At 45.8% G+C, this 26820-nt stretch overlaps 1 protein-coding gene and 1 pseudogene across 3 annotated transcripts; one reads left to right on the forward strand and one right to left on the reverse strand.

Annotated features, from left to right (window-relative positions):
- Positions 1-695: 695 nt before the first annotated feature.
- LOC309967286 (BOLA class I histocompatibility antigen, alpha chain BL3-7-like) lies at positions 696-4277 on the reverse strand. 2 transcript variants are annotated; one of them, XM_082847856.1, is made up of 8 exons: positions 4124-4277; positions 3533-3802; positions 3056-3331; positions 2161-2436; positions 1932-2042; positions 1433-1500; positions 1279-1326; positions 696-1115 (listed from the first exon to the last, which is right to left on the reverse strand). In XM_082847856.1, the coding sequence occupies exons 1-8, from the start codon at positions 4185-4187 to the stop codon at positions 993-995; spliced, it is 1236 nt and encodes a 411-aa protein (XP_082703982.1). In that variant the 5' UTR covers positions 4188-4277; the 3' UTR covers positions 696-992. The 2 variants fall into 2 exon arrangements, with proteins under 2 accessions (XP_082703982.1, XP_082703981.1); XM_082847855.1 differs by having other exon boundaries at positions 982-1115; positions 1468-1500; positions 4124-4276.
- An 11883-nt stretch (positions 4278-16160) lies between these two features.
- On the forward strand, positions 16161-17167 carry LOC309967660 (cysteine-rich protein 1-like; annotated as a pseudogene). The gene is made up of 2 exons: positions 16161-16257; positions 16906-17167. The product of its transcript is annotated as a cysteine-rich protein 1-like (transcript).
- Positions 17168-26820: the final 9653 nt, after the last annotated feature.

A 26820-nucleotide genomic window follows, 5' to 3' on the forward strand; every position in this document is an offset into this window, starting at 1 on the left:
GGGCCAGGCTGCAGAGAAGAGAGAAATCCAGCAAGAATTAAGTCAAGATGAGAGACTACTGGGTTCCTTCTGTTTGCTAATTCCAGAATCTGGTTCCTTTTAAAAGATGGGGAAAAGTTGGAAAGAAGAATCCAGCAGACATCTCTAGAAGGAGGGCAAGAGCTGGATGAGGCTGAAAATTGCTCTCTTGATACTACTGAGAATCCGGGGTGCAGGGCCCCCTTGGACTTGTGGGGACAAGACAGGCAAAATGACTCCGGCTGCTGTCAGAGATGGGGACACCCAGAGAAGAATGAGACCAAACTCTGCACATGAAAAACAACAGTCATTATTCCAACGACAACAACAACTAAATAAGCAAAATATAAACACGCACGATAAAGACAGGGTCGAGGATGGGAGCAAGGCCCGAGCCAAGGCTACCTGGTTACAGGAAGCCCTTGCTGCCCACAGTCCTGGAGACAGTACGAGGCCCAGCTGATTTCTGAGCCTCTGAGATCACAGGTCCTCGTGGGACAAGGTTCTACTGAAGTGACGAGGACAAAGGAACAGAGCAGATGACCTGGCAGAGCAGTGACCCCATCAAAGCCCACGATGCAGTGAGCACGGAGTGGGCACAGGCCACGTCCACACTCAGCTCCTCACCGCCACCTCCTGTCCCACCTGCATCAGACAGAGCACAGCAAGCACACAGATTCTGGAAGGTTCTCAGCGCTTCCATTTATTTTCTCTCTCAAACTTTAAGAATCCTTTCCTTTATTATCCCATCAACGCCTCATGGCAGGAATTAGAAACAACAAAATTCATATACAGATTTTATTTCCAGCAGGCAAGATAAGACATTATTACTCAGTGCACCACGAAGTTAAGACAGGGATGGAAGTGGCCCAGCCCTGCCTCTGCTGGAACAGGCAAGTGGATCAGGGAAGAGAACACAGGTCAGGGTGGGGAGGAGTCGTGGTGGGCAGGGGTGGGCCAGTGTCCCCACCTCCTCACATTATGCTACGAGGAACACAGACACATTCAGATGCAGCTGCAGAAAGAGGAGTCACGGGATCTGAAGCCACAAAGTGGGACCGTGCATCACTCAGTCCCCACGAGGCTGCTGTCTCACACTGTGAAAGAAAATAATCATGAACAAATTCAGGTCAGTCATTTAAGTGCTGACCTTCCCAACAGCCCCCCACATGCTCAAATGTCCCATTCAAGGATCCCCACCACCCGGGGCATCTCCTCCACCCCAACATCTCTCCCAATCTAGGCCCTCCAGGGTCTTACCTTTAGGATCCGTGAGAGACACATCAGAGCCCTGGGCACTGTCACTGCCTGGGGGAGAACAAAACCAGGACGTGGTCAGAACCCACAGGAGAGAAACTAGAGAAGGAACTTTAGGAGGGTGAGCCCCCCCATGGCCTCCTGTCTGCACCCTCACAAGGGTCTCAGGAATCACAGCCCCTGCACACTTACTTGCAGCCTGAGCGTAGCTCCCTCCTTTTTCACCTGTAAGAAGAAAACATTACGTGAGAGGCCAGGGAGAAGACTGAGTTGTGAGATCCTAGAGGAACCCCCTAGTCCTGGACCACAGAGAACTTTCCAGAACTGTTGACCAAAACCCATGATAGGATCAGGAACACAAAGAAAGAAGATGTGCGGGGACTGGATCAACTTCTTCCCTCCTGGGGGTCTGTCAGCAGGAACATTCCCTCTCTGATCTTCAAGTGCTGGTAACCTGGTCCGCAACTGGAATTATGAAGGTGAAAAAACCTGTCTTTCATTTCCACATGTGCTTTACAAAAGGGTAAGTGCCACTCTGCAGACTGACAAGCAATGTCTCTGAATGGTGCTGCCCAATACACATGCAGGCAAGCTTCCACCTGGGCTTGAACCGCCCCTGTGACACAGGAAAACTCAGATCCCTCCCCCCATCCTACCTGAGTGCTTCTTCCTCCAGATCACAGCTCCAGCCACCACGGCTCCAGTGACCACCAAGAGAACCAGGCCAACAATGAGGCCCATGATGGGGACGGAGGACTGAGGAGGTTCTGTGGAGGAAAGGAAAGGGGCCCTGACCTCAGGCCTGAATCCCGACCTTGCTGAATGTGTCCAGAAAGGCTCCTGCTTTATCTGAGAGGAAGCTCCACCCCACATGTCCCTCCTTACCCCATCTCAGGGTGAGGGGCTCCTGAAGCCCCTCGTGCTGCACGTGGCACGTGTATCTCTGCTCCTCTCCAGAAGGCACCACCAGGGCCGCCCACTTCTGGAAGGTTCTGTCCCCTGAAGGCCTGGTCTCCACAAGCTCCATGTCCTGGGTCTGATCCTCCCCATCACGCTGCCAGGTCAGTGAGATCTCCTTAGGGTAGAAGCCCAGGGCCCAGCATCTCAGGGTGACCTCACGGTCAGAGATGGGGTGGTGGGTCACGTGTGTCTTTGGAGGGTCTGAGGAGGAAGAATCAGAAAATTCACACTTAGTGTTACCTTCATGGGCCACTGAGGCAGCATCATGTGACCATCCTGAGAATGAACAGCACAACAGGTTTGAAAAGAAGCAGCAAAAACACCAGACACCAGCCTGGACTCCGGGGTCTGCGAAGATCTCCCAGTCCTTGGGAAGTTCTAGAATAAGGATGAAAGCCAAGGTAGGAGGTTCCATGTAAAGGGGAGAATACAGAGCAATGGTCCTGACTTTGGTGGAGCCTGAATGCCTCAGAAAAGCTGGAGTCAGGCCTCCTAAGATGTTCTCAGGCCGAGAACAGGCTTGAGAGAGAAAGTCATGGTTACAAGATGGGGGTCAGGGTCAAAGGGCGCCGCTGGTCAGTTATTTCACGGATGGTTTCCTGTTTCTTCCCCAAAGAGACTGGATTCCTTCACTGTCTTTCAGAGAAGTGAGGCCACCGGCGAGTCACTGTCTTGTACAGAATACGAAAACCTGGGCGGATTCCTCCCTCTCCCGACAAGAAGTTGGGGCGGTGTTCCCACAGGGACCCCATTTCCTCCCCTTGTGGGAAGCCAGCTCCAGCCCGAGGGGACACCAGGGAGGCCCCGCGGCCCCTCGTACCTACGCGCTGCAGCGTGTCCTTCCCGTTCTCCAGGTATCTGAGGAGCCACTCCACGCAGGTGCCCTCCAGGTAGTTCCTGTAGCGCTCCGCAACACCGGCCGCCTCCCACTTGCCCTTGGTGATCTGAGCCGCCGCGTCGGCCGCGGTCCAGGAGCGCAGGTCCTCGTTCAGGGCGATGTAATCGGCGCCGTCGTAGGCGTCCTGGCTGTACCCGCGGAGGAGGCGACCGTCCGGCCCCACGTCGCAGCCGTACATCTCCTGGAGGGTGTGAGACCCTGACCCCGCCCCGACCAGCCGCAGCGATTAAACCCAAACTGAAAATGAAACCGAGTAAAGTCCCGCCGTTTCCTCCCGAGTCGCGGGGCCGGGCGGGTCCCGCGATGTTGGGGTGACCTTCGGACCCGGAGACTCGGGGCGACGCCGGCCCGTCCCTGGGGATGGGGGTCGTGACCCGGACCCGGGCCCGCGTCGCTCACCGGCCTTGCTCTGGTTGTAGTATTCGAGCGCGGTGTTCAGGTTCACTCGGTAAATCTGTGCGTTTTCCTTGCAGATCCGCGTCTGCTCTTCCCAGTACTCCGGCCCCTCCTGCTCCACCCACGGCGCCCGCGGCTCCATCCTCGGATTCGGGGCGTCGCTGTCGAACCGCACGAACTGCGTGTCGTCCACGTAGCCGACGACGATGAAGCGGGGCTCCCCGCGGCCGGGCCGGGACACCCCGGTGAAGAAATACCTCAGGGAGTGGGAGCCTGGGGGCGGGGAGGGGTGAGAGCCGGTCCGACCCTCCTCCCGGCGCGGGTCCCCGGGTCCGAGGTGACGGGGCCGGCAGGGGGGAGGGGGCGAGGGGCTCGTGAGACGGAAAAGGTGTGGAGGTCGGAGAAGGGCCGGCACCCCGGGGGGAGAGAAGAGGGGGCGGGAAGCAAGGGAGGGAGAGGCGGGGACCGGGGTGAGGGGGCGGGTCTGGACCGGGGGCGGCGGCGTGGCTTCTTCCCTGGGAGTCCTGACCCCCGACCCCCGGGGTCCCCTGGCTCCTCCCCGCAGAGGCCGTTCCCTCCCGACCCCGCACTCACCCGCCCAGGTCTCGGTCAGAGCCAGGGCCCCCGTGAGGAGCAGGAGGAGGGTTCGCGGCGCCATGACCCACCACCTCGGCGTCTGAGGAGAAACTGCGTGCGGCGGGTCGGTGGAGACTTTATAACCGGGAACCGCGGGGACGCTGATTGGCTTCTCCAGAAACCGGACACGCAATGGGAGTGAGAAGTGGGGTCGCGTCACGAGTGTCCAGGCAGGAGGGCCCGACACAGGTTGCGAGAGAGAAAGTGAAACTCCGGGAGACTGGGAATCCCCCCCGCGGAGCGTCCCCGCCCCAGAGACCGCCTGACGCCCTGAGAGCCTGAGAGCCTGCCGGTCCCGGGACCTGGGACTCTGCCTGATCCCTCCCCTCCTGCACCGACAGCTCTTTGTCACAGTGTCTCCCTGAGTCCTGGCCCAGGGACTGTGTAGTCAGCGATTTTCACAGCATTGTGGTCAGAATATTTATACAGTCTTACAAACTAGTGACGACCCCGCAGATAATTTTATGTGGATACTTCTGTCGGTACTTTCCAAAGTAGAAATAATAAAGTTTAAAATTTTAAATTAATTTATTTAGAATAATATTAATAACCCATGATTTAATATGAAAAATAACTACTTCCCATAATAAACACGGTAATGGGAAAAGTGGAGCTTTTCAGATTTTTATATTTTTGCAAGTCTCTCTGTTTCTTGTCTGTCTCATTAGAAGACCCCTGGATGTTCATGTTTGCTTCTTCAATGGATCCGTTCTTTTGATTGACGTCTATGAAAACAAACAGGCCCACACATATGTAGGAGTAGTATTTTCAAAAACCTTTTCAGACAGTCATGGATGTTAGTCTTTGATACAAAACGAAAACTACACAAGTGGTAGTTTCTCAAAGGTTATTTTCAAAGTGGACCTGAAACAATATTATTAACTATTTCCTATTCTGTTACGTTAAACTCCATAACCCTATTTTGCACATTGAATGTCTCTTGGACTAAAGTAAGATTTTAAAGAAGTAATACGTTGTTTCACTAAGTTATATAGATCTTCCAGTGTCATTCATTCTTTCAAGTAAACATTGTATTCCATGAAGAAGAGGGTAGTTCAGGTCACACAAATTATTTTCCTTGGGACATAGTACTTTGGAATGTAGCAGAAGGGCTTGATGGGTACTTCTCATGTCATCTTAGAAGGTACTTTTAAAATGTGGATTTAAGGGAGTTCCCTGGCCGTCCAGTGGTTAGGACTCAGAGCTGTCACTGCCATGGCCTGGGTTCAAGGGTTCAATCCCTGCTCAGGGAACTAAGATCCCACATGCTGTGGGGCGTGGCCCCAAAAAAAGAAAAAGTGGATCTAAGGATAATTTAGGAAACAAAAGAATTTTTATGTATTTTTTAAAGTTTTTTTTAATGAGGTATAGTTGGTTTACAATGTTGTGTTAATTTCTGTTATACAGCAAAGAGATTCAGCTATACATGTGTATATACATTCTTTTTCATTTTCTTTTCCATTATAGCTTATTAAGGAAAGATAAAAATTTGTAATGCATCAACCGGAATGTTTTAAAGCAAACCTGCTTTTTTTTTCTGCAAGTAAGTTGTGGTGAAAATAATTATATTGTAGTTTGCTACAGTAGTCTCCATCACTGCTAAGTTATACCTCAAAGCAAATGTCAACATAATGGAAAGTCAAATAATATCTTAGTAATGCTATAAAAGTAGGTTTCACCTCATGGATCTCATGAAAGGGTCTCAGTGACTTCAAGCGTTCCACAGATCACACTCTGAGAACTGCTGTTCGAATAAACCTGGGAAAATCTCCTAACTGACCCTTGCCTTTGCCTCCTCTTCGTTTTGGAGAATCCCTCTCCCTGAGCTGGACTCCCTGCCTCCCCACACTTAGCTGAGGGCCCTGCCCCCGGGGCTCCTCTAGGAGAGAACTTACCCCTTGGAAATTGATCCCAGAGAGTGTTCTCAGTCTGGGAAGGGAGGTAGGGGGACAGGTGTTTTCCGTTTGGACCTGGAAACAGTTTGTGCCTGAAGGTACCATACCCACTCATAACCTAGTTTGGTTTTTTACACACCAGCTAAATATGTATTCATATCCCAGACAGAAATCTGACATCATCTCTAAGAGAAATAATATTGGCCCTTTCATGAGTCCAGTATATCTGACTTGAGGCCCAGAAAACATGAAGAGCAGTCCTGTCCAATAGAATGTTCTGTGGTGAAGGAATTGTTCTATATCTGTACTGTCAAATCAGGTAGCCACTAGCTACAGGTCGCTCTTTAGCACCTCAGAAGTGGCTACTGTGCTAAGCACCTTAATGTTATTTAGTTTAAATAACATTAAATATGTGGCTAGTAGCTAGCCTATTGGACATTACATATCTATAATGTTCTTAATTTCCAGTCTCTTCCCCCAAAAAGATACTGTGTGACTCATAAGTTGATGCATATTAAAATAACCTTCATATGGAAATCATGGATTTGTCTATGTGGGTCTTAGATATATCCTTAAAATGCAGCGTGCGCAGAAAGTTTCATTAACATGTATTTTAACAACTAGAGTGTTCAGACATTAAGGACACCGTGGTTTATCACCTTAAGGTCATATGTGTTCAAAACTGCCCATCGCTGGAGCTAATTCTTGTCTTTATAACCTTGATCTTTGCTGTTCTTTTCATTAACCTGGTAAATATAAGCAGACACTGAAGTCTTCACTTAGCCCAAGAGAAAGTATTCACTGAACACAGCATATATCAAATACCTTGCAGGACCTGTACATACTTGTGAAATGATAAAGCAGGAGATGTAAACCTTAGAATCCACCAGCTTAGAATTCTTTACTGACTGCTCCTGCTATTCGTTCCCCCCAAATTCAATCAATTCTGTTTCCCTTCACCCTTGGACCCCTCTCTCGTAGACAAAAAAATACATGAATTTTTTACATTTGGGGAATGAAGAGTTGTATGACCCAAATAAGAAAAACCACTAAAAAATCATAAATTTTCTTTATGTCAACCAGACATTCACAAAAATACTAACACATGCCCTTGTCAAACTCAAAGACAATAACATTGACAAACAGGTTGCAATGTTTTTCAGCCAAATACCACCAGGAGAAAATCTGTGGGCAAACAAGTTGGATTTATTACTGGATGCAGCGAGGGAGATGACACACCATCGGGGACCACGGTGTCTTAGTGTGAGGTGTTACAACATATACAGGAAGTGGGGTCTGGTTGGGTGATTTTGAGGAGGGTGTATGGAGGAGGGGCTCACTCTACATTGGGTGTTGTCAGGAAGTGGGGGCAATTCTATGACTGGGCATGTCGGTGAATCTTCCCTGTAAGGAGGAAAGACTAGAGTGAGGATGCAGCTGTGATTGGAAAGAAGCCGTGGTTGCTGGTATCAGCACAGGGAGAGGTTTGATACATTGTGAGGTGCATAGTGCTGCCTTGTTTGGTCTGTGCTTGGAGAAAATGATGTTGTGGTCTTGTTTTGTCTCACTGTGTCATGGTCTCAGGTGTCCTTGTCTGATGTTGATGTTCTGTGAGGTGACATATGTCCAACAGGAGAAGAACACGGCTGCGTGGTGAGCACCAGCCCAGCTTCTGGCAACGCTGAGGCCTAAGGTAAACGTCAGACCAGCTTCTGATGTTGGAGGCTGCTTTGTCCTTCCTGAATTCAGTGTTTAAAATAACTAAATCCCAAACAAAACATAATTAAAGTGTATTAGAAAACAATTTGGAAAATAAGAAATGCAAATGTCAAAAAAAATATAAAAATAAATGTAAAGAAAAATGGAAATGTGGAATAGAAATGGGAATAAATTAAAATCTATCATCTTGTCAAAGATAATAGTATGAGGAGAGTATTGACAGGAATTTAGGGAGAATATACTGTCATAAAGATTGATGGGATTGAAAATTTTAAAGGTCACTATGCAGAACGTCTCAATTTCATTATATTTACATTAAAAAATTTCATTTATTTTGTATTGGTGTATAGGTAATTTACAGTGTTGCGGGGTGTTTTGTTTTCTTAGGTGTACAGCAACTTGACTCACTTATGCATAGACGTATATATGTCCTTTTTTGGGTTCTCTTCCCATATAGGTTATTATAGAGTGTTGAGTAGGGTTCCTTGTGCTATACAGTGGGTCCTTGTTGATTATTTTATAAATAATAGTGTGTATATGTTCATCTCAACCTGCTCATTTTTCCCTGCCCACCACCTTTCCCTTTTGGCAACTGTAAGTTTCTTTTCTAAGTCTGTGAGGCTGTTTCTCTTTTGTAAAGAAGTTCATTTGTATCCATTTTTAGATTCCACCTGTAAGTGATATCATAGGATACTTGTCCTTTCCAGTTTCGCTTCCTTCCTTGTGGCTGGAAATGGCATTATTTCATCCTTTTTATGGCTGAGTAATATTCCATTGTGTATATGTATCCTATCTTCATTATGCATTCATCTGTCCTTATACACTTAGGTTGCTTCCATGTCTTGGCTATTGTACATAGTGCTGCCATGATCGTTGGGGTGCCCGTGTCTTTTAAAACCACGGTTTTCTCCGGATCTAGGCCCAGGATTGGGATTGCTGGGTCACATGGTTCTTGTATGTTTACTTTTCTAATCAACCTCCATACTGTTCTCCCTAGTGGATGTACCGATTTACATTCCCACCAACAGTGTAGGAGGGTTGCCTTCAATATGCTTACATTATGACATAGAAATTTCTCTTTCAGAAATTTATCCTGCGAAGATAATCACACATGTTCTCAAAAATATATATTCAAGGATGTTCTTGAATTGTGGTTTATAAAAGCAAAGAATGGAAACAAGCTAACCGCTATAGTCATTGCAATGATGGTAACTATGAATAGAGGAACACTTAATAAGAATTAAAGCAATAATGCCATGTGATTTACATAGTGGGTCAAATTTATTCCTCAAAGCAAACCCACGAGGGGACTTCCCTGGTGTTCCAGAGGCTAAGACTCCGAGCTCCCAATGCAGGGGGCTCAGGTTCGATCCCTGGTCAGGGAACTAGATCCCGCATGCCACAATGAAGATCTGGTGCAGCCAATAAATAAATAAATTAATTAATTAAAAAAAAAGCAAACCCATGAGGCACCCAACATGTGATCCCTTTGTACAGACACAGAGAGAGAGACTCAGAGAGAGGAGACACAGAAGTGGAGACTCAGAGAGGTTAAGGAGTGTATATTTCAAGGCCACCTTCAATCAGGATCTGGAGACACTGGAGAAAAAATGAAGAACAACAGTTAGGACCTGGGTGATGTGCGACAGGCACTGTGGTGAGGGAGATGGACAGAAATGGCAAAGATAAATGTAAATCACTACTGAGCTAAGTGCTGTGAGGAAGAAGTTCATGATATCATGAAAGTAGATAACCAAGAGACCTGACAGCTCCGCTACCACTATTAGCAATAATATTTGAAAGATGTAAAAGTTATATGGTATATTAAACAAAACCAGAATTCTATACAATTATATAAAATCATAGAACCAAAAAGGGCTCTTTGAAATTAAAAATAATGTCATAGAAGTGTATAACTCAGTAGATGAATTGAAAAATTACAGTCATACTCACAGTAAGTAATAGGAATAGGAAAGTAATGGCAAGGAGGAGAGAAGACCTATAAGAATATTCCTCTATCAATCAAGAGATTCCAGCGAGTAAGCAATACAAGTTTCAAAAATAAGGGAGAGTAGGAAATAATAAAAAATTATTTTCAAGGAAACCTCTCGGAGTTTACAGACAAAAATTTACATCTGGAATGGCCTAAGCAAACTCTTACTGCAGTAGATGAAAACAAACCGACAGTAAGAAACATCACAGTGAAATTGCAGAAAGGATGGAAAAGAAGAGAGACCTTGAAAACTTCAAGAGGCAAAAAACATGGGCCTGGAGGCTAGAAGACAGTGAATCAACGCCTTCCGAATTCTAAGGAAAAAAATCAGTATTTCCAACATAGAGTTCTATATTGGGTCAAGATGAGAGTACGTCCTAGGGTAGCCTAAGACATTTCAGAGTTACAATGTTTTCCCTTCCATGTTCCCTTCTTCAGGTTACTGTTAGACAAAGTGCGGGGGAAATGATGGAGAAAACCAACAGCAGGGAAACATGGGATCCAGGCAACAGGGAAGCCTTGTAAAATTATACAGTAGGAGAGAGAGGCAGAGGGCTGCCCAGAATGAGGAGAAGGAGATCCGGGACGTCAGCCCTGCCCCAGGTGTGCAGGGAACCAGTCTCCGTGTGGCAGCACGGAGGGCTGTGGGAGAGTCTGTGCAAAGAGGTGAAGTTGGTGGAATATCCGATGTGCTTGAATGTACTCAGAAAGGCTTAGATTCTGCACAGAGTTTTAGAATGATTTAAAATGAGTACAAAACGGGGCTTCCCTGGTGGTGAAGTGGTTAAGAATCCTCCTGCCAGTGCAGTGGACAAGGGTTTGAGCCCTGGTCCGGGAAGATCCCACGTGCTGTGGAGCAACTAAGCCCGTGAGCCACAACTACTAATCCCGCCCGCTGCAACCACTGAAGCCCCCGCACCTAGAGCCCATGCTCCGCAACAAGAGAAGCCACCGCAATGAGAAGCCCGCGCACCGCAACAAAGAGTAGCCCTGCTCGCTGCAATTAGAGAAAGCCCGCATGCAGCAATGAAGACCCAAAGCAGGCAAATAAACTAAAAAAAAAAAAAAAAAAAAAAAAAAAATGAGTACAACCAAAGTAAGATATTATTTATTCCAGCGAAATCTTAAATATCCATTCAAGAAAAGTAATCGTAATCTATTAAATGCTCACTTGTAACTATCGTTTCCATCATCATCATAAGGCAAATATTACACACTGAGGTAATCAAAATTACAAAACTGATAGATGTATAATTATAAGTTATAACTATTTTGGAAAGACAGGGGTGTGTGAAAGAAAAACCAATTAACTAAAGATGATACATAAAACTGAAAGCAAAGGAGTATTAAAGGCATGCATTTTAGAGACATAGAAGAAACAATTAGAGAATCAGCTTAAGAACTAAAAGAGCATCTCTCTGAGATTCAAGAGAAGGGGGACATGGAAGATTGGGGACATCGGCTAGATATCAAGTCTTGTAGAAGTATTACTTTTTAAAACTATGTGCACATATCCATTAGCTAAAAATAAAAAGACAACCTAGTAGATGAGACAATGGCCTTTGGCCTTAGGAATTGTTCTGTTAAGAAGAGTCATAGAAATGCAGCAGTAGTTGGGAGGAAACTGTACACAGAGTGGTGGATGTTTATGGGAGAATTTTGTTTTGATTTATTTATTTTTGTTTGATTAATTTTAATGGGAGGAATTGCAGCATGTTTGTAGGCAGGGATGAAGGAGCAGTAGAGAGTGGGAAACTGATGACACAGGGGAGGATGGAGTCGGATCCTGTACCCACGCTGAGGGGCAGCCTTAGACAGGAGGGGACCATCCATCATCACTGGTGGGAAGGTGAGATACAGGTGCAGATGTGGGAATAGTGGAGAAGGAGGATGTAATGCTCACCCGAGTGCTTTTTTTTTCTGAGTGAAAAAAAAAAGCTCATCATTACCAACAGGGAGTGAGGGATGAGTGGAGGGGTCTGAGGGGAAAGGAGGAAATGAGAAATCGCCCTCTCAGGGGTGTGAGAGTGAGCTGACTGGGAAATGGTGTCTGCAGAGTGCAGGGTGGGGGCCACTGAGGTTGGGCTGGTCAGGTTAGTGAAATTTCCAGCTCTTGGGCAACAACAGGAGGATGTATAAGAAACGAAAGAAAAATGCAACAAAATATCTGCAAATGTGAGGATTACATTCTTTTTACTTTGTCATTTATCACTTTCGACACTTTATTACTTGCTTTACAGTGAACATACATTATATCCTATATTATACGTTACACATATACATCATAATAAGAATTCAAAAGCTTTGTTTAAATTTTTAAAAGGAAGGCAAGTGGGCAGAAAAAGTGAAGAGCTGTGGGCACAGAGCTGGACGTGCTGGGCTCCGTGCCTGAGCTCTGGGCAGTGAACTCACACAGCCTTTTCTCCTTTTCTCAGGACCGTGTTTTCTTTGGAGGCCAAGCAGGATTTTTCCCTTCTTTTTTCAATGTGGTCACTTATTAGGACCTTGTCACCTCTTTGATGCTTCTAAGATAGTTTTTATATTTTACATGGCATTTTCAGCTATTTTCAGTGAGCAGAATTCTCCCTACAATCCAGCCCATCTTCTCCAGTAATGGAATTTCTATGGCAGAATAGCTCAGTTAAAAGACTTTGGGTGTCAAAGTAGAGAATGTGTGTCCTAATGCATGATCTGAAGAGGATCTGTCAGGTGTTTTACAAGTGCAAGGGATTTTAATGTAATTTTTGAAAGCATATTTACCTACACAGAAGGGGACTGAAAAGGTACTCAAGGGTATACAAAATAAATAATTCATGTTCTCCCTCTCGTCCCCCATTTGCCCAAGTCCTCTACTTGGAAACCACTGCGGTTGGCAAATTCTCATTTTCCTTCTCCCCAAATATATCTCTGCATTTATGAATACTCTTATGTCAGTGAAAGAGCTCAGGCCACAGACTGGGAGAAATTATTTGCAAATTCACATATCTGATGGAGGACTTGTTTTAGAATATACATAGAATGCTTAAACTCAATAATATGAAAACAATTTAAAAATGAAGGAAAGTCTGAACAGACACCTCTTCAAGAAGATGTATCCATGGAACTGCATATGAAAAGATGCTCAACATCATATATTATTAGGAAATGTAAATTTTAAAAAATGATGTATCATCACACCTATTAGAATAGCTAGAATCCAAGAACTGGTGATACCAAGTGCTGTCCAGGATGTGGAGCGACAGAAACCCTCACTCACTGGGGCAGGAATACGAAGCAGCACAGCCCCTAGAAATGATGGTCAGCAGTTTCTTATAAAGCTGCTCATAGACCCTCCATCCAGTCTACTGAGCGCTCTAGTCCTCATGCAACTCATCTGAAAACTTATATATGCACAAACCCCTGCACACCAAAGTTTATAGCAGAGCGCCCCTCAAGTGTGGGCTGCACGTAGTGACTTCCTTCTAAAGGCTACAGTACGGAAAGTTGGGAATTAAAAATAAAAGTTCACAAGTCAAAACCTGGGAAATGTACCTTAGCTGGGTGATGAGGTGAACTTATTACTGATTATCAAGTGGAGAGTATACACCCTTGTTGTGTGGAGAATGTCACTTCATCTCTGTGGTCTTCTTCCCCAAAATACTTTGCCCCAGTCAACCAACTGGAATAGAGGGACATTCTACAGTATCCCTGAGCAGTACTCGAAAACATCAAGGTCATCAAACATAAGGGACCTCTGAGAGACTGTCACAGCCACAGGAGCCTGAAGGAGACATGATTGGGACTTAACACAATGTGTCTTTGATAGGATTGTAGATCAGGAAAAGGAAAAACGAATGAAGTCCAAATAAATTCTGGAGTTTAGTAATAATGTATCAACATTGCTTCATTAGCTGTGACAAATGTATGATGGTGATATAAGATATTACCACAGGGAGACTGAGCGTGGGAGTTACAGGAACTCTCTACTAACTCTGCTACTGTTTTTGTGAATCTCAAACTACACTAAAATGAAAAAAAAAAAAAAAGAATATCTGCCAGAAACGAACAGGGAGTGAAATAAGAATCGACTTTGAGTTTTCCAGAGTGTTTTCATCAATGAGCTAGAGATGGGTTGTGGAGAGGAAAGATGGAAACCTCAGACACAAGGCAGGGCTCCAGGGCTCTCCTCCCCTCTAATCTCCGCCGCATCCCCGAGCCCGACCCCAGAGCTGCTCAGGCAGCATCTTCATCCCCCCATTGCTGACCAGCCTCCAGGGCAGCCATCTCTGTGGACTCAGACCACAGCCCATCCTCTCCCTTCCCTGTGCTGAATAGGAGAGGGCGGAGTGGTGGCGCCCCCGTGTGGCCACAGTTGCTGATGACAGGAGACCTGAGCTCCCCTTTGACCCCCTTACAAAACACCTGCCCAGGGTTTCCCTGGGCTCCTAGCAGTGGGTCAGTGCTGCGCACAGAAGTTGGAGTTCATCCAGTGTCAAGTTCAAAGTCTGAACTGTTACTCAGAATACATGCTGACACGGACCTTTTCCTCCCCATCAAACCACCAAGGACTAAGGCCTCAGGGAGGATCAGATTTCAAGGCCTTTAACAGCTGGTTCCCAAGTCCAGGGTGGACCCCACAAATATACTGGGTGTCCTCAGTCTCCACGGGTGGGACCTTGAACCCCAAGTCCTTGTCACTTCTTGCAGTTGCTGACAGGGTTATAGACTCTTCCTCTAGGGAATCAACTCTGGAACCTCCATCCCTAGAATGGGGTAGAAGGGGGGGACGGGGAGGGAAGGCGGAGGAGATCCCCTAAGATATCTGCCTATGAAGATGGGGAGGCTTCTGGAGAAGTGAGGAGAGGAAGGAAACAGTGACATTAGGGGACGGAGGCCAACAGGAGCGGAGGGGGAGGAACGAGAGAGGAGGGGGCAGGGCGGCTCACTCAGTGGACACGGGTGCGGGGAGGGTGGGGTCTGTGTGGGGAGAGGCTCAGGGGCTTCTGGCCTGGGCGCTGGTAGAGGCTCTGTTTTTCACCTGGATGATAAGTACACAGGTGTCAGCTCTCTATTTTGCTGGTAAACTATGCTTATGTTTTCGGTGTTTTCCTGTCCTTACAGGTATGGTATAACTCAAATACACCTGGAAGAAAGAGAAAAGAGAAAAGGAGAGCGGGGAGGTGGTTAAAGGAATTCCTCTCTTCCAGAGAAATAGCCTCACCCCCAGTCCTCACTCCACCCCACACACATGGTGCTGGGGGGCAGCAGGGAGACTCAAGGAAGGGAGAGTCCATCCCAGCTCACAGCCCGGGGCTACCTGGACATCGTCTCCCTGTGAGCTAAGACAGCGGTGACCACCGTGCCAAAAAGACTGGCTAAAGACCTTTGGAAAAAGACCTGCCCAGCTGGTGGAGGTGGAGAGCAGAGGACAGGAGAGCAGAGGACACGACATGGAGTGGAGCCTGGAGACCACAGTGGGACAAGGAGATCAGCCATGAGTCTGGGCCCGGGGGTCCCCCTAACATTTCCCTGAGACACGAAAACGACCTCCCCCATCCCCAGACCTACAGGACCCAGGCGTCCCAACATCGTACCCAAGGACACCAAGCATGGCCCCTCCTGTCCAGGCATGAAGTCCGCCACCGTTTGAAGCCTCAAGGGTCCTCTCCGCTCCTCCCCAGTCCCGAGAGCCCGGGACACCCCAGTGTCCTGTCTCTTCTTCCCCTCCATGGACCTAATAATAGACAGGGACCTGCTGTCTGGATCCTTCCAGCCACTTCCCAACCTGAATTTAAAGGCCCTGTGGTCCTGGACTCAGATCTAATTTCTGGCGCTGATGTTGACCCAGGACTTCGGGGTCAGGGGTCAGGGGAGGCTCCCCAGGGCCCCACAGGCTGCAGCTGAGCCAGGCTTCCAGCTGAACAGAATCAGCTGATTCTGGACATAAAACTGCGACCTGGAGGAGACACATCAGCCACACGGAGGAGTGAAAAGCTGCCTTTGTCTCTCCCCCCTTCCATCCACAACCAGGAAACGTCCACGACACACCACAGGTGACTCTGCCCAACACACCAGGACTCCGGAGAATGCCACCCAGTGTGCATGGAAAGGTGGGTGGACTGGGACACAGAGACGAGGCTGAACCGAGGGAAGACCAGAGGCGGAGCCTGCGATCCTGTTCTCCACCTGCGGCCACTGAGCTGGAAGCCCCAGAACACCCAGTAGCAGCCGCAACAGGACACAGGAATCCAGCCTTCCAGCCTCAGCAGTGCCCAGGGCCCCAGGTAACTAGGCAGCAGCAGAAGTGGGTCCTGGGGCCCCAGCCACCAGCCCCTGAGACGCCCATGACTTTGGCCCCTCCAGCCACCCACTGGCAGCAGCAGAGCCGGAGAACCTTACAGCACGGGACATGGCAGAGGTGCCTGCACCACCCCAGCTACCCATGCCCCCCTCTTCCCCCGTGGTTCAGGGGATCCCGGACACGAGGGAAGAGCCCACTATCCCAGGTCACAGGCAGTGATGCCAGTGGCACAGGCAGCAACAAGGCAGCAAAATCCCTGGAGGCACAAGAAGCAATAAGAGGGCACGGGACCACACCCCTGATGGGGGTGGAAAGTGCCAATTCTCCCAAGCAGGTAACGCAGGTAGTAGAACCCCAAACCTGTGCTCTAGCGCCACCTCCTGGAAGAGAAGCGAAAAGCCTCTGCTCTCTAATTTGTTGAATGGTTAGAATGAAGCAGAAAAGTGCTCCCCACTTCATCAGTGCTGGCAGAGGAACAGCACAGCAAGCACACGAAGAACCACAGTAACACTGCATCACGAAAAGTAAAGGACAGTTCTCCAGAAACCAAACTTCAGGTCATGGAATACTGTGACATAACTGATAGAGATTTCAAAACAGCTCATGAGGAAACGCCACAAGCTACAAGAAAATTCAGAAAGGCAGTATAAGGAGCTCAGGAATACTATGAATGAACAGAAGGAATACTTTACCAAAGAGATTGAAAGTCTAAGCAAAACTATATAATTTCAGTGTACTTATGTGGCGCACTTTCTTTAAATTGATACCTAAATATTTTATCCTGATGCTATTATAAATTGCATTTAAACGTATTCATTTTCCGAGTCCCGCGCTCCGGTGTGCTCCCGCCCAGCCACCCGCCCCGGACCCGGCGCCACCGTGCCCAAGTGCCCCAAGTGTGACAAGGAGGTGTACTTGGCTGAGCGGGTGACGTCCTGGGGAAGGACTGGCATGGCCTTGCCTGAAGTGTGAGAAATGTGGAAAGACGCTGACCTCGGGGGGAGGGGACACACTGAGCATGAAGGGAAGCCCTACTGCAACCAACCCTGCTACTGGGCCATGTTCGGACCCAGAGGCTTTGGGCGCCTGGAGCGGAGAGTCACACTTTCAAGTAAACCCAGGTTTTGGAGACCCCATCCCCGGCTGCCCCCGGGGCCGCGGCCCTCTAGGCCGATGGCGGGCCTTCTCCACAGGCACCTGGGGCTGTCCTGTAGACCCCCATGCCCTCAATAAACCCGTACACTTGGAAGAAAACACATTCATTCATTTTCCTAATTTTATATTTCTGGCACAGAACTCTTAAAATCCTTCGAATTTCCTAAGTGATGAGAGCCACAGATGTGTGTTTTGTTATGTTAAAGGTTGGCTTTTGGACTGAACTTAAGGATGGGGGCTGGTTACCAGGAGAAGCAACCATGTTAATAGGCAGTTGGAATTTCCGGTACCACCGCATCCCCCATGTCCTGGGGTCCGAGAGGGGCTGGCGTTTTCACCTACTGCAGTGGCCCATGATGTAATCAATCGTGCCTGTTTAATGAAGCCTCCATAACATCCCAAAATGATGAGGTTCAGAGAGCCTCCACGCTGGTGAATACACGGAGATTTGGGGAGAGTGTCCCAATCGGAGAGGACACGGAAGCTCCACGCCCTTCCCACACACTTGCCCTTTGTGTCTCCTCCGTCTGGCTGTTCCAGAGTTACACCCAGTAGTGTAGTAAGGAAAGTGTTCCTGTGAGTTCCGTGAGCCGCTCTAGCAAATTAATCAAACCCGAGTGGGGGATCATTAGAACATCCAATCTGTAGCCAGTCGGTCAGAAACACTGGTGACAACCTGGACTCGAGACTGGCATCTTAAGGAGGGGGCGGGCGTGCAGGACCGAGCACTAACCTGTGGGGTCTGACGGTGCCCGCGGTAGAGTCAGAGTTGAGTGAATGGGGTCGCAGGGGAAATCCAAACATGGGACTATTGTAATCTGATGATCGCAATATTAATGGTAAGGAAAGAAGGACGGGAGGGTGGGAGAAAAAGCCTGGGTCTTGCCTGCGATCATCTGTCTCCTGCTACACAGAATGGCCAGCCGGGAGAGATGGGAGAGCGCCAGAAAAGAGAAGGAAACAATAGTTTTACCCACTGTCATCTTACACCTTCCCCCAAGGAGCTGAAATAGACACTGTTTGATTTCACCCCTCCCTTCCTAGAGTTTTAGACAAAGGTTCAACTAAGTAATTGGCGTCGACCTGTGCAGGTGTACCGCGTCTTATTGCATTTTGAAGATACTGCATTTTTTACTAATTGAAGGTTTGTGCCAACCCTGCAGTGAGCAAGTCACCAGCGCCACTTTTCCAACAGCATTTGCTCAGTTCATGTCTCTGTGTGTTGGGCTGCACCCCGCAGGCCTACAAGGCCTGTGCTTGCCCAGCTTCAAGACAGAAGAAAGGCTCGGAGTCAGCAACAAAGGCATCAGTGGTGTAATGGATGGGGAAGCTTACACATCTGAAGCAAGACCCTGGAGCGACACCCCACCGTGTGCGGGGGCCAGGGGGTATATTACCAGTTATAGGGGAATTGACATCACGTGGGCTCATTAGTTACCAGGGAAACCAGTAGAGGGCACACCCCTCACATCCTCCCTGATAAGAACAATCACTAGCTAGGGCTGGGGGCAAGCATGTAGCAGGTCAGTCATGTGGGTAGCGTGTAGTTGTGAAGCAGGCCTTGGTCGGACAGGGGATGTACAAGAGAACAAGAGAACAGCCGTCCTGAGTGGCCTGACCATACACTGTATCAGAGTTTGGTAATTCTCACAATATTTCAAACTTTTCATTATTATTATATTTATTATGCTGGTCTGTGATCAGTGATCTTTGATGTTATTATTGTAATTGTTTGAGGGCACCAGGAACCACTCCCATAGAAGACAACAAACTTATGGATAAATCTGTGTGTGTTCTGACTGCTCCACCGACCAGACGTTCCCTCATCTCTCTCCCTCTCCTCACGCTGCCAGATTCCCTGAGACACAACAACATTGAAATTAAGCCAATTAAAAACCGTGCAATGGCTTCTAAATGATCAAGTGAAAGGAGAGTAGCATATGTTTCACTTTAAATCAAAAGCTAGAAATGATTAAGCTTAGTGAGGAAGGCATGTCAAAAGCCTAGATAGGCTGAACGCTAGGCCTCTTGCACCAAACAGTTAGGCAAGTTGTGAAAGCAAAGGAGCAGTTCTTGAAGAAAATAAATAGTGCTACTCCAGTGAGCACACGAATGGTAAGAATGCAAAACAGCCTTATCGCTGATATGGAGAAAGTTTTAGTGTTCTGAATAGAAGATCAAACCACCCACAACATTCTCTTCAGCCAAATTCCAAACCACAGCAAGGCCCTAACTCTCTTCAATTCTATGAAGGCCGAGAAGGTGAGGAGCTGCAGAAGAAAAGTTTAAAGCTAGCAGAGGTTGGTTCATGAGGTTTAAGGAAGAAGCCATCTCTGTAACATGGAAATGCGAGGTGAAGCAGCACGTGCTGACGTAGAAGCTGCAGCAAGTTATCCAGAAGGTCTAGCTAAGACCATTAATGAAGGCGGCCACACTAAATAACAAATTTTCTGTATAGATGAAACAGCCTTCTATTGGAAGAAGATGCCATCTAGGACTTCCATAGCTAGAGAGGAGAAGTCAATGCCTAGCTTCAAAACTTCAAAGGCCAGGCTGACTCTCTTGTTAGGGGCTAATGCAGCTGGTGACTTAAATTTGAAGCCAGTGCTTATTTACCATTCCTCAAATCCCAGGCCCTTTAAGGTTTATGCTAAATCTACTCTGCCTGTGATCTGTAAATAGAACAACAAAGCCTAGATGAGAGTACATCTGTTTACAACATGGTGGACTAAAGGTTGTCAGCCCACTATTGAAACTTACTGCTCAGAAAAAGATTCCTTTCAAAATATTACTGCTCATTGATGATGCACTTGGTCCCCCAAGAGCTCTGATGGAGATACACAATGAGACTTTCCCTTCTCTCCTGCTTGCCCTGGTTGCTCATGGACCAATGACATGGTCTTAGGTATGTTGGGTCGTGCTGATAAGGGCAACATCCCAGGGACAGCAGAAAACAAAGGTCAAGGAGACCTGGATGCTTGGACATCCTCGTGGTGCAGAGCCACCCTAGCAGCCCTGGAACTGCCTGCCTCACTGTCATGGGAGCCACACACTAGCTTCCATCCTGTGAGACCACTCTTATTTGGGTTTCTGCTGCACATACTGAATTAATACATATCGAGAGAGTAGGACTTCCCAGGAGTGTGTGACCATAGTGGTCTGTTCTGGAGATGAGTAGAGATATATTTCGTGTCACCTCTGTGGGCTCTTGGGACATTACTGTGAGTTAGAGAAAGGGAGAACTGGGCCAGAGGGGGCAGCACAGGGAGATTGTAGATTGTTACCCTCCTCATCTTTCTAGCCATGGGATCTGGCCTAGGGAAGTGTCTGGGTCACCGGGTGTTAGATTTGGCAGTCCTTGTTTCTTCACTTCCTGTCCTCCTTGCAGACCAGACCTCCTGCTCATCCTACCTAGGACCAGAATCACTGCTGGTCACCTCCTCATCACCCTGTCTGATGACAGGGACTGTGGAGATGGAAATCTAGAGGATTAACCCCTCAGGTAGAAAAGGAGTGCAGGATCATTCCGCCTCAGATTCCATGAGGAGTCTGTTCTTCCCCCCAAATGGTTTGAACAGCTGACCTTTGGATAGTTGACCTCCGGTCCCTCATATCCTGTGCCCTGGTGATCATAAAATTCTATCACTTCACTGTATTCTCTTTATTACAAATGAGTCACTAGGTCCAGCTTATACTCCAAAGGTGGGAATTACACAAGTGCATGAACACCAGGAGATGGGAATCACATCTTAGAAGTGTGCTCACCACAAGGGGGACTCTGGCAACCACCTGAAAGTGTGGCATCTCACAGGGCTGGTAGCCAGGAGTGCAGAGATCAGAGCTGAGGTCCAAGGGATTTTGTATTCATCCCACAGGAATACAGGACAAAATTATGATGCCAGAAAGGTAGCCCAGTCTTCTAGGTAATTTGTGGAATGGAAGAGGCAAAAGGCTAGGTAGAAATATAAAGGAGAGGAAATAAAAGGACACCCAGCAGTTCTAATAGTTAATGTTCTCACTTATTTTCTTATGTTTCTGAGAATTTGCAAAAGTCATTTTGTTTAATAGTTACATGGTTTAATAATCAGCATGACCTTAAATAACTTAGGAAATGTAATGAACCGAGGGATGAGGAAATCACATGACTCAGGCCTGACAAGTCAGGTTACCACGTTGTACCACATCCACCTAGCAACAGGGACTGGTCCAAGGGTAGTCTTTCCTCTCCAGTACTTTATGTATGGTCAGTGTGAGAAAGATGTTTATCTTTCTGCTAAAGTTGTGAAAGTGGGTAATGTGAGGGGCTTAGAGATCATATTGTCTGTCTTCCCCAGGAACAGTGAAAGAGAAGAGAAATTGAGGTCTGATGACAAGTTTGAGTCTCCGGGTCCAGTCATGTATCTAACTGGCCTCACCCCCGGCCTTCCCTGGTAAATCAACATGTTAAACCTCTTTTGCCAAAGATAGATTCATTCGACTTTTGTTAACTTGTAAGTGAAAGAGTCCTCTCACAAGAAGGCAGACTTTTCTGTGATGCTGGATATTTAGATAACACTCGTTCACATATTATTAAGACTTTATTTTTATAGAGTAGTTTTTTTTGTTTTTTGTTTTTTTTTTGCGGTACACGGACCTCTCACTGTTGTGGCCTCTCCCGCTGCGGAGCACAGGCTCCAGGCGCGCAGGCTCCGCGGCCATGACTCACGGGCCCAGCCGCTCCGCGGCATGTGGGATCCTCCCGGACCGGGGCACGAACCCGTGTCCCCTGCATCGGCAGGCAGACTCTCAACCACTGCGCCACCAGGGAAGCCCTTGTAGAGTAGTTTTAAGTGCACAGCAAGATTGAGGGGGATATACAGAGATTTCCCATATACTCCCTGCCCCCATACATGCATAGCATGCCCCATTATCAATGTTCCCTGAAGAGTGGTGCGTTTGTTACCGCTGATGAACCTACACTGACACATCATCATCACCCACAGTCCGTAGTTTATATTATGATTGACTCTTGGAACTCTACATTCTGTGGGTTTGGACAAATGTATAGGAACATGTGTCCATTATTATAGTGTCAGACAGAGTGTTTCACTACCCTAAAAATCCTCTATTTTCTGCCTACTTATTCCTCCCCTCACTCCCCAACCCCTGGCAACACAGCTTTTTACTGTCTCCAGAGTTTTGCCTTTTCCAGAATGTCATATGCTTGGAATCATACAGTATATAGACTTTTCAGATTGGCTTCTTTCACATGGTAGTATGCATTTAAGGTTCCTCCAAGTCTTTACAAGTCTTGCTAGTTCGTTTCTTTTTGACACTGCATAATATCCCATTGTCTGGATGTACCACAGTTTATTTATCCCTTCACCTACTGATGGATGTCTGAGTTGCTTCCGAGTTTTGACAATTATGAATAAAAGTGCTATAAATATTCATATGCAGATTTTTGTGTAGACATGTTTTTAACTCCTTTAGGTAAATACCGAGGAACACAACCGCTGGATTGTCTGCTGGATTGTCTGCTAAGAGTATATTTATTTAGTTTTGTAAAAAACTGCCAAACCGTCTTCCAAAGTAGCTGTACCATTTTGCCTTCCCACCAGCAATGAATGAGAGTTCTTGTTATTCCACATCCTCTCCAGCATTTGGTCTTCTTAGTGTTCTGGATTTTGGCCATTCCAATGCGTGCGTAGTAGTATCTCATTGTTTTAATATGCATTTCCATACTGACATAAAATGGGAACATCTTTTCATATGCTTATGTGCCATGTGTATATCATCTTTGGTAAGGTGTCTATTAAGGTCTTTGGTACTTTTTTTGTTTTTTGGCTGCATTTGGGTCTTCGTAGCTGCGCGCAAACTTTTCTCTAGTTGTGGCGAGCGGGGGCTACTCTTTGTTGCAGTGCGTGGGCTCCTCATTGCGGTGGCTTCTCTTGTTGTGGAGCACGGGCTCTAGGCGCACAGGCTTCAGTAGTTGTAGCACGTGGGCTCAGTAGTTGTGGCTCACGGGCTCTAGAGTGCAGGCTCAGTAGATGTGGCGCACGGGCTTAGTTGCTCCGCGGCATGTGGAATCTTCCCGGCCCAGGGATTGAACCCGTGTTCTCTTCATTGGCAGGCGGATTCTTAACCACTGTGCACCAGGGAAGTCCCTTTGGCCCATTTTTAAATGAGACTGTTTTCTTATTGTTGAGGTGTAAGTGTTCTTTGCCTATTTTGAATAAGATTCTTTATCAGATGCGTCTTTTGCAAATTTTTATCCCTATTCCAGTCTGTATCTTGTCTTCTCATTCTCTTGACATTGCCTTTCTGTGAGCAGATATATTTAATTTCAATGAAGTCCAGCTTATCACTTGTTTCTTTTATGGATTGTGTCTTTGGTGTTTTATCTAAAAAGTCACTGCCATACTCAAGGTAATCTAGGTTTCCTCCTATGTTACTTCTAGGTGTTTTACACTTTTGCATTTTACCTTTATGTCTGTGGTCCATTTTGATTTAAATTTTGTGAAGGGTGTAAGGTCTACATCTAGATTCTGTTTTTTTTTTTTTTCGCATGTGCATGTCCAGTTGTCCCAGCCCCATTTTTCGTTTTAACATATTTATTGGAGTATAATTGCTTTACAGTGGTGTGTTAGTTTCTGCAGTATAACAAAGTGAATCAGCTATATGTATACATATATCCCCATATCTCCTCCCTCGAGCTTACCTCTGGGCTTTCTGTCTTGTTCCGTTGATCTGTGTTTCTGTGTTTGTGCCAGTACCATATTGTCTTGATTACTGTAGCTTTGTAGTATAGTCTGAAGTCAGGGGGTCTGATTCCTCCAGCTTCGTTTTTTCTCCTCAAGTCTGCTTTGGCTATTGGGGGTCTTTTGTGTCTCCATACAAATTTTAAGATGTTTTGTTCTAGTTCTGTAAAAAATGCCACTGGTAATTTGATAGGGATTGCATTGAATCTGTAGATTGCTTTGGGTAGTATAGTCATTTTCACAATATTGATTCTTCCAATTCAAGAACATGGTATTTCTCTCCATCTGTTGCCATCATCTTTAATTTCTTTCATCAGTGTCTTATAGTTTTCTGCATACAGGTCTTTTGTCTCCCTAGGTAGGTATATTCCTAGGTATTTTATTCTTTTTGTTGCAATGGTAAATGGGAGTGTTTCCTTAATTTCTCTTTCAGATTTTTCATCAGTATTGTATAGGAATGCAAGAGATTTCTGTGTATTAATTTTGTATCCTGTAACTTTACCAAATTCATTGATTAGCTCTAGTAGTTTTCTGGTGGCATCTTTAGGATTCTCTATGTATAGTATCCTGTCATCTGCAAACAGTGACAGTTTTACTTCTTCTTTTCCAATTTGTATTCCTTTTATTTCTTTTTCTTCTCTGATTGCCGGGGCTAGGACTTCCAAAACTATGTTGAATAGTAGCGGTGAGAGTGGACATCCTTGTCTTGTTCCTGATCTTAGAGGAAATGCTTTCAGTTTTTCACCATTGAGAATGATGTTTCCTGTGGGTTTGTCATATATGGTCTTTATTATGTTGAGGTAGGTTCCCTCTATGCCCACTTTCTGGAGAGTTTTTTTATCATAAATGGGTGTTGTGTTGAATTTTGTCAAAAGCTTTTTCTGCATCTATTGAGATGATCGTATGGTTCTTATTCTTCAATTTGTTGATATGGTGTGTCACATTGATTGATTTCATGTATTGAAGAATCCTTGCATCCCTGGGATAAATCCCACTTATTCATGGTGTATGATCCTTTTAATGTGTTGGATTCTGTTTGCTAGAATTTTGTTGAGGATTTTTGCATCTATATTCATCAGTGATATTGGTCTGTAATATTCTTTTTTTGTAGTATCTTTGTCTAGTTTTGCTATCAGGGTGATGGTGGCCTCACAGAATGAGTGCGGAAGTGCATCTTCCTCCACAATTTTTTGGAAGAGTTTGAGAAGGATGAGTGTTAGCTCTTCTCTAAATTTTTGATAGAATTCACCTGTGAAGCCATCTGCTCCTGGGTTTTTGTTTGTTGGAAGATTTTTAATCACAGTTTCAATTTCCTTACTTGTGATTGGTCTGTTCATATTTTCTATTTCTTCCTGGTTCAGTCTTGGAAGGTTATACCTTTCTAAGAATTTGTCCATTTCTTCCAGGTTGCCCATTTTATTGGCATAGAGTTGCTTGTAGTAATCTCTCATGATCTCTTTTATTTCTGCAGTGTCAGTTGTTACCTCTCCTTTTTCATTTCTAATTCTATTGATTTGAGTCTTCTCCCTTTTTTTCTTGATGAGTCTGGCTAGTGGTTTATCTATTTTGTTTATCTTCTCAAAGAACCAGCTTTTAGTTTTATTGATCTTTGCTATTCTTTTATTTTTTTCTATTTCATTTATTTCTGCTCTGATCTTTATGATTCTTTCCTTCTGCTAACTTTGGGTTTTGTTTGTTCTTCTTTCTCTAGTTCCTTTAGGTGTAAGGTTAGATTATTTATTTGAGATTTTTATTGTTTCTTGAGTTAGGCTTGTATAGCTATAAACTTCCCTCTTAGAACTGCTTTTGCTGCATCCCATAGGTTTTGGATTGTCGTGTTTTCATTGTCATTTGTCTCTAGGTATTTTTTGATGTCCTCTTTGATTTCTTCAGTGATCTCTTGGTTATTTAGCGATGTAGTGTTTAGCCTCCATGTGTTTGTGTCTTTTACATTTTTTCCCCTGTAATTCATTTCTAATCTCATAGCATTGTGGTCAGAAAAGATGCTTGATATGCTTTCAATTTTCTTAAATTTACTGAGGCTTGATTTGTGACCCAAGATGTGATCTATCCTGGAGAATGTTCCGTGAGCACTTGAGAAGAAAGTGTAACCTGCTGTTTTTAGACGGAATGTCCTATAAATATCAATTAAATCTAACTGGTCTACTGTGTAATTTAAAGCTTTTGTTTCCTTATTTATTTTCACTTTGGATGATATGTCCATTGGTGTAAGTGAGGTGTTAAAGTCCCCCACTATTATTGTGTTACTGTTGACTTCCTCTCTTACAGCTGTTAGCAGTGGCCTTATTTATTGAGGTGCTCTTATGTTGGGTGCATATATATTTATAATTGTTATATCTTCTTCTTGGATTGGTCCCTTGATCATTATGTAGTGTCCTTTCTTGTCTCTTGTAACATTCTTTATTTTAAAGTCGATTTTATCTGATATGAATATTGCTACTCCAGCTTTCTTTTGATTTCCATTTGCATGGAATATCTTTTTTCCATCCCCTCGCTTTCAGTCTGTATGTGTCCCTAGGTCTGAAGTGGGTCTCTTGTAGACAGCATATATGTGTTCTTGTTTTTGTATCCATTCAGCAAGCCTGTGTCTTTTGGTTGGAGCATTTAATCCATTCACGTTTAAGGCAATTATTGATTTGTATGTTCCTATGGCGATTTTCTTAATTTTGGGGGGTTTGTTTTTGTTGGTCCTTTTCTTCTCTTGTGTTTCCCACTTAGAGAAGTTCTTTCAGCATTTGTTGTAGAGCTGGTTTGGTGGTGCTGAATTCTCTTAGGTTTTGCTTGTCTGTAAAGCTTTTGATTTCTCCATTGAATCTGAATGAGATCCTTGCCGGGTAGTGTAATCTTGGTTG

Source organism: Leucopleurus acutus (genome assembly GCF_964270905.1).
Source record: "Leucopleurus acutus genome assembly, chromosome: 10".
NCBI lineage: Eukaryota > Metazoa > Chordata > Mammalia > Artiodactyla > Delphinidae > Leucopleurus > Leucopleurus acutus.

Bases quoted from the DNA above. Each gene is read 5' to 3' on its own strand.
- LOC309967286 (XM_082847856.1), bottom strand. From the start codon at position 4,187: ATGGCGCCGCGAACCCTCCTCCTGCTCCTCACGGGGGCCCTGGCTCTG. The intron at 1,501-1,931 runs GTAGGATGGGGG...TTCTTCTTACAG, and splicing joins CTGGAGGAAGAAGCACTCAG to GTGAAAAAGGAGGGAGCTAC. The intron at 1,327-1,432 runs GTGAGGGTGCAG...GTTCTCCCCCAG, and splicing joins CTGTGATTCCTGAGACCCTT to GCAGTGACAGTGCCCAGGGC.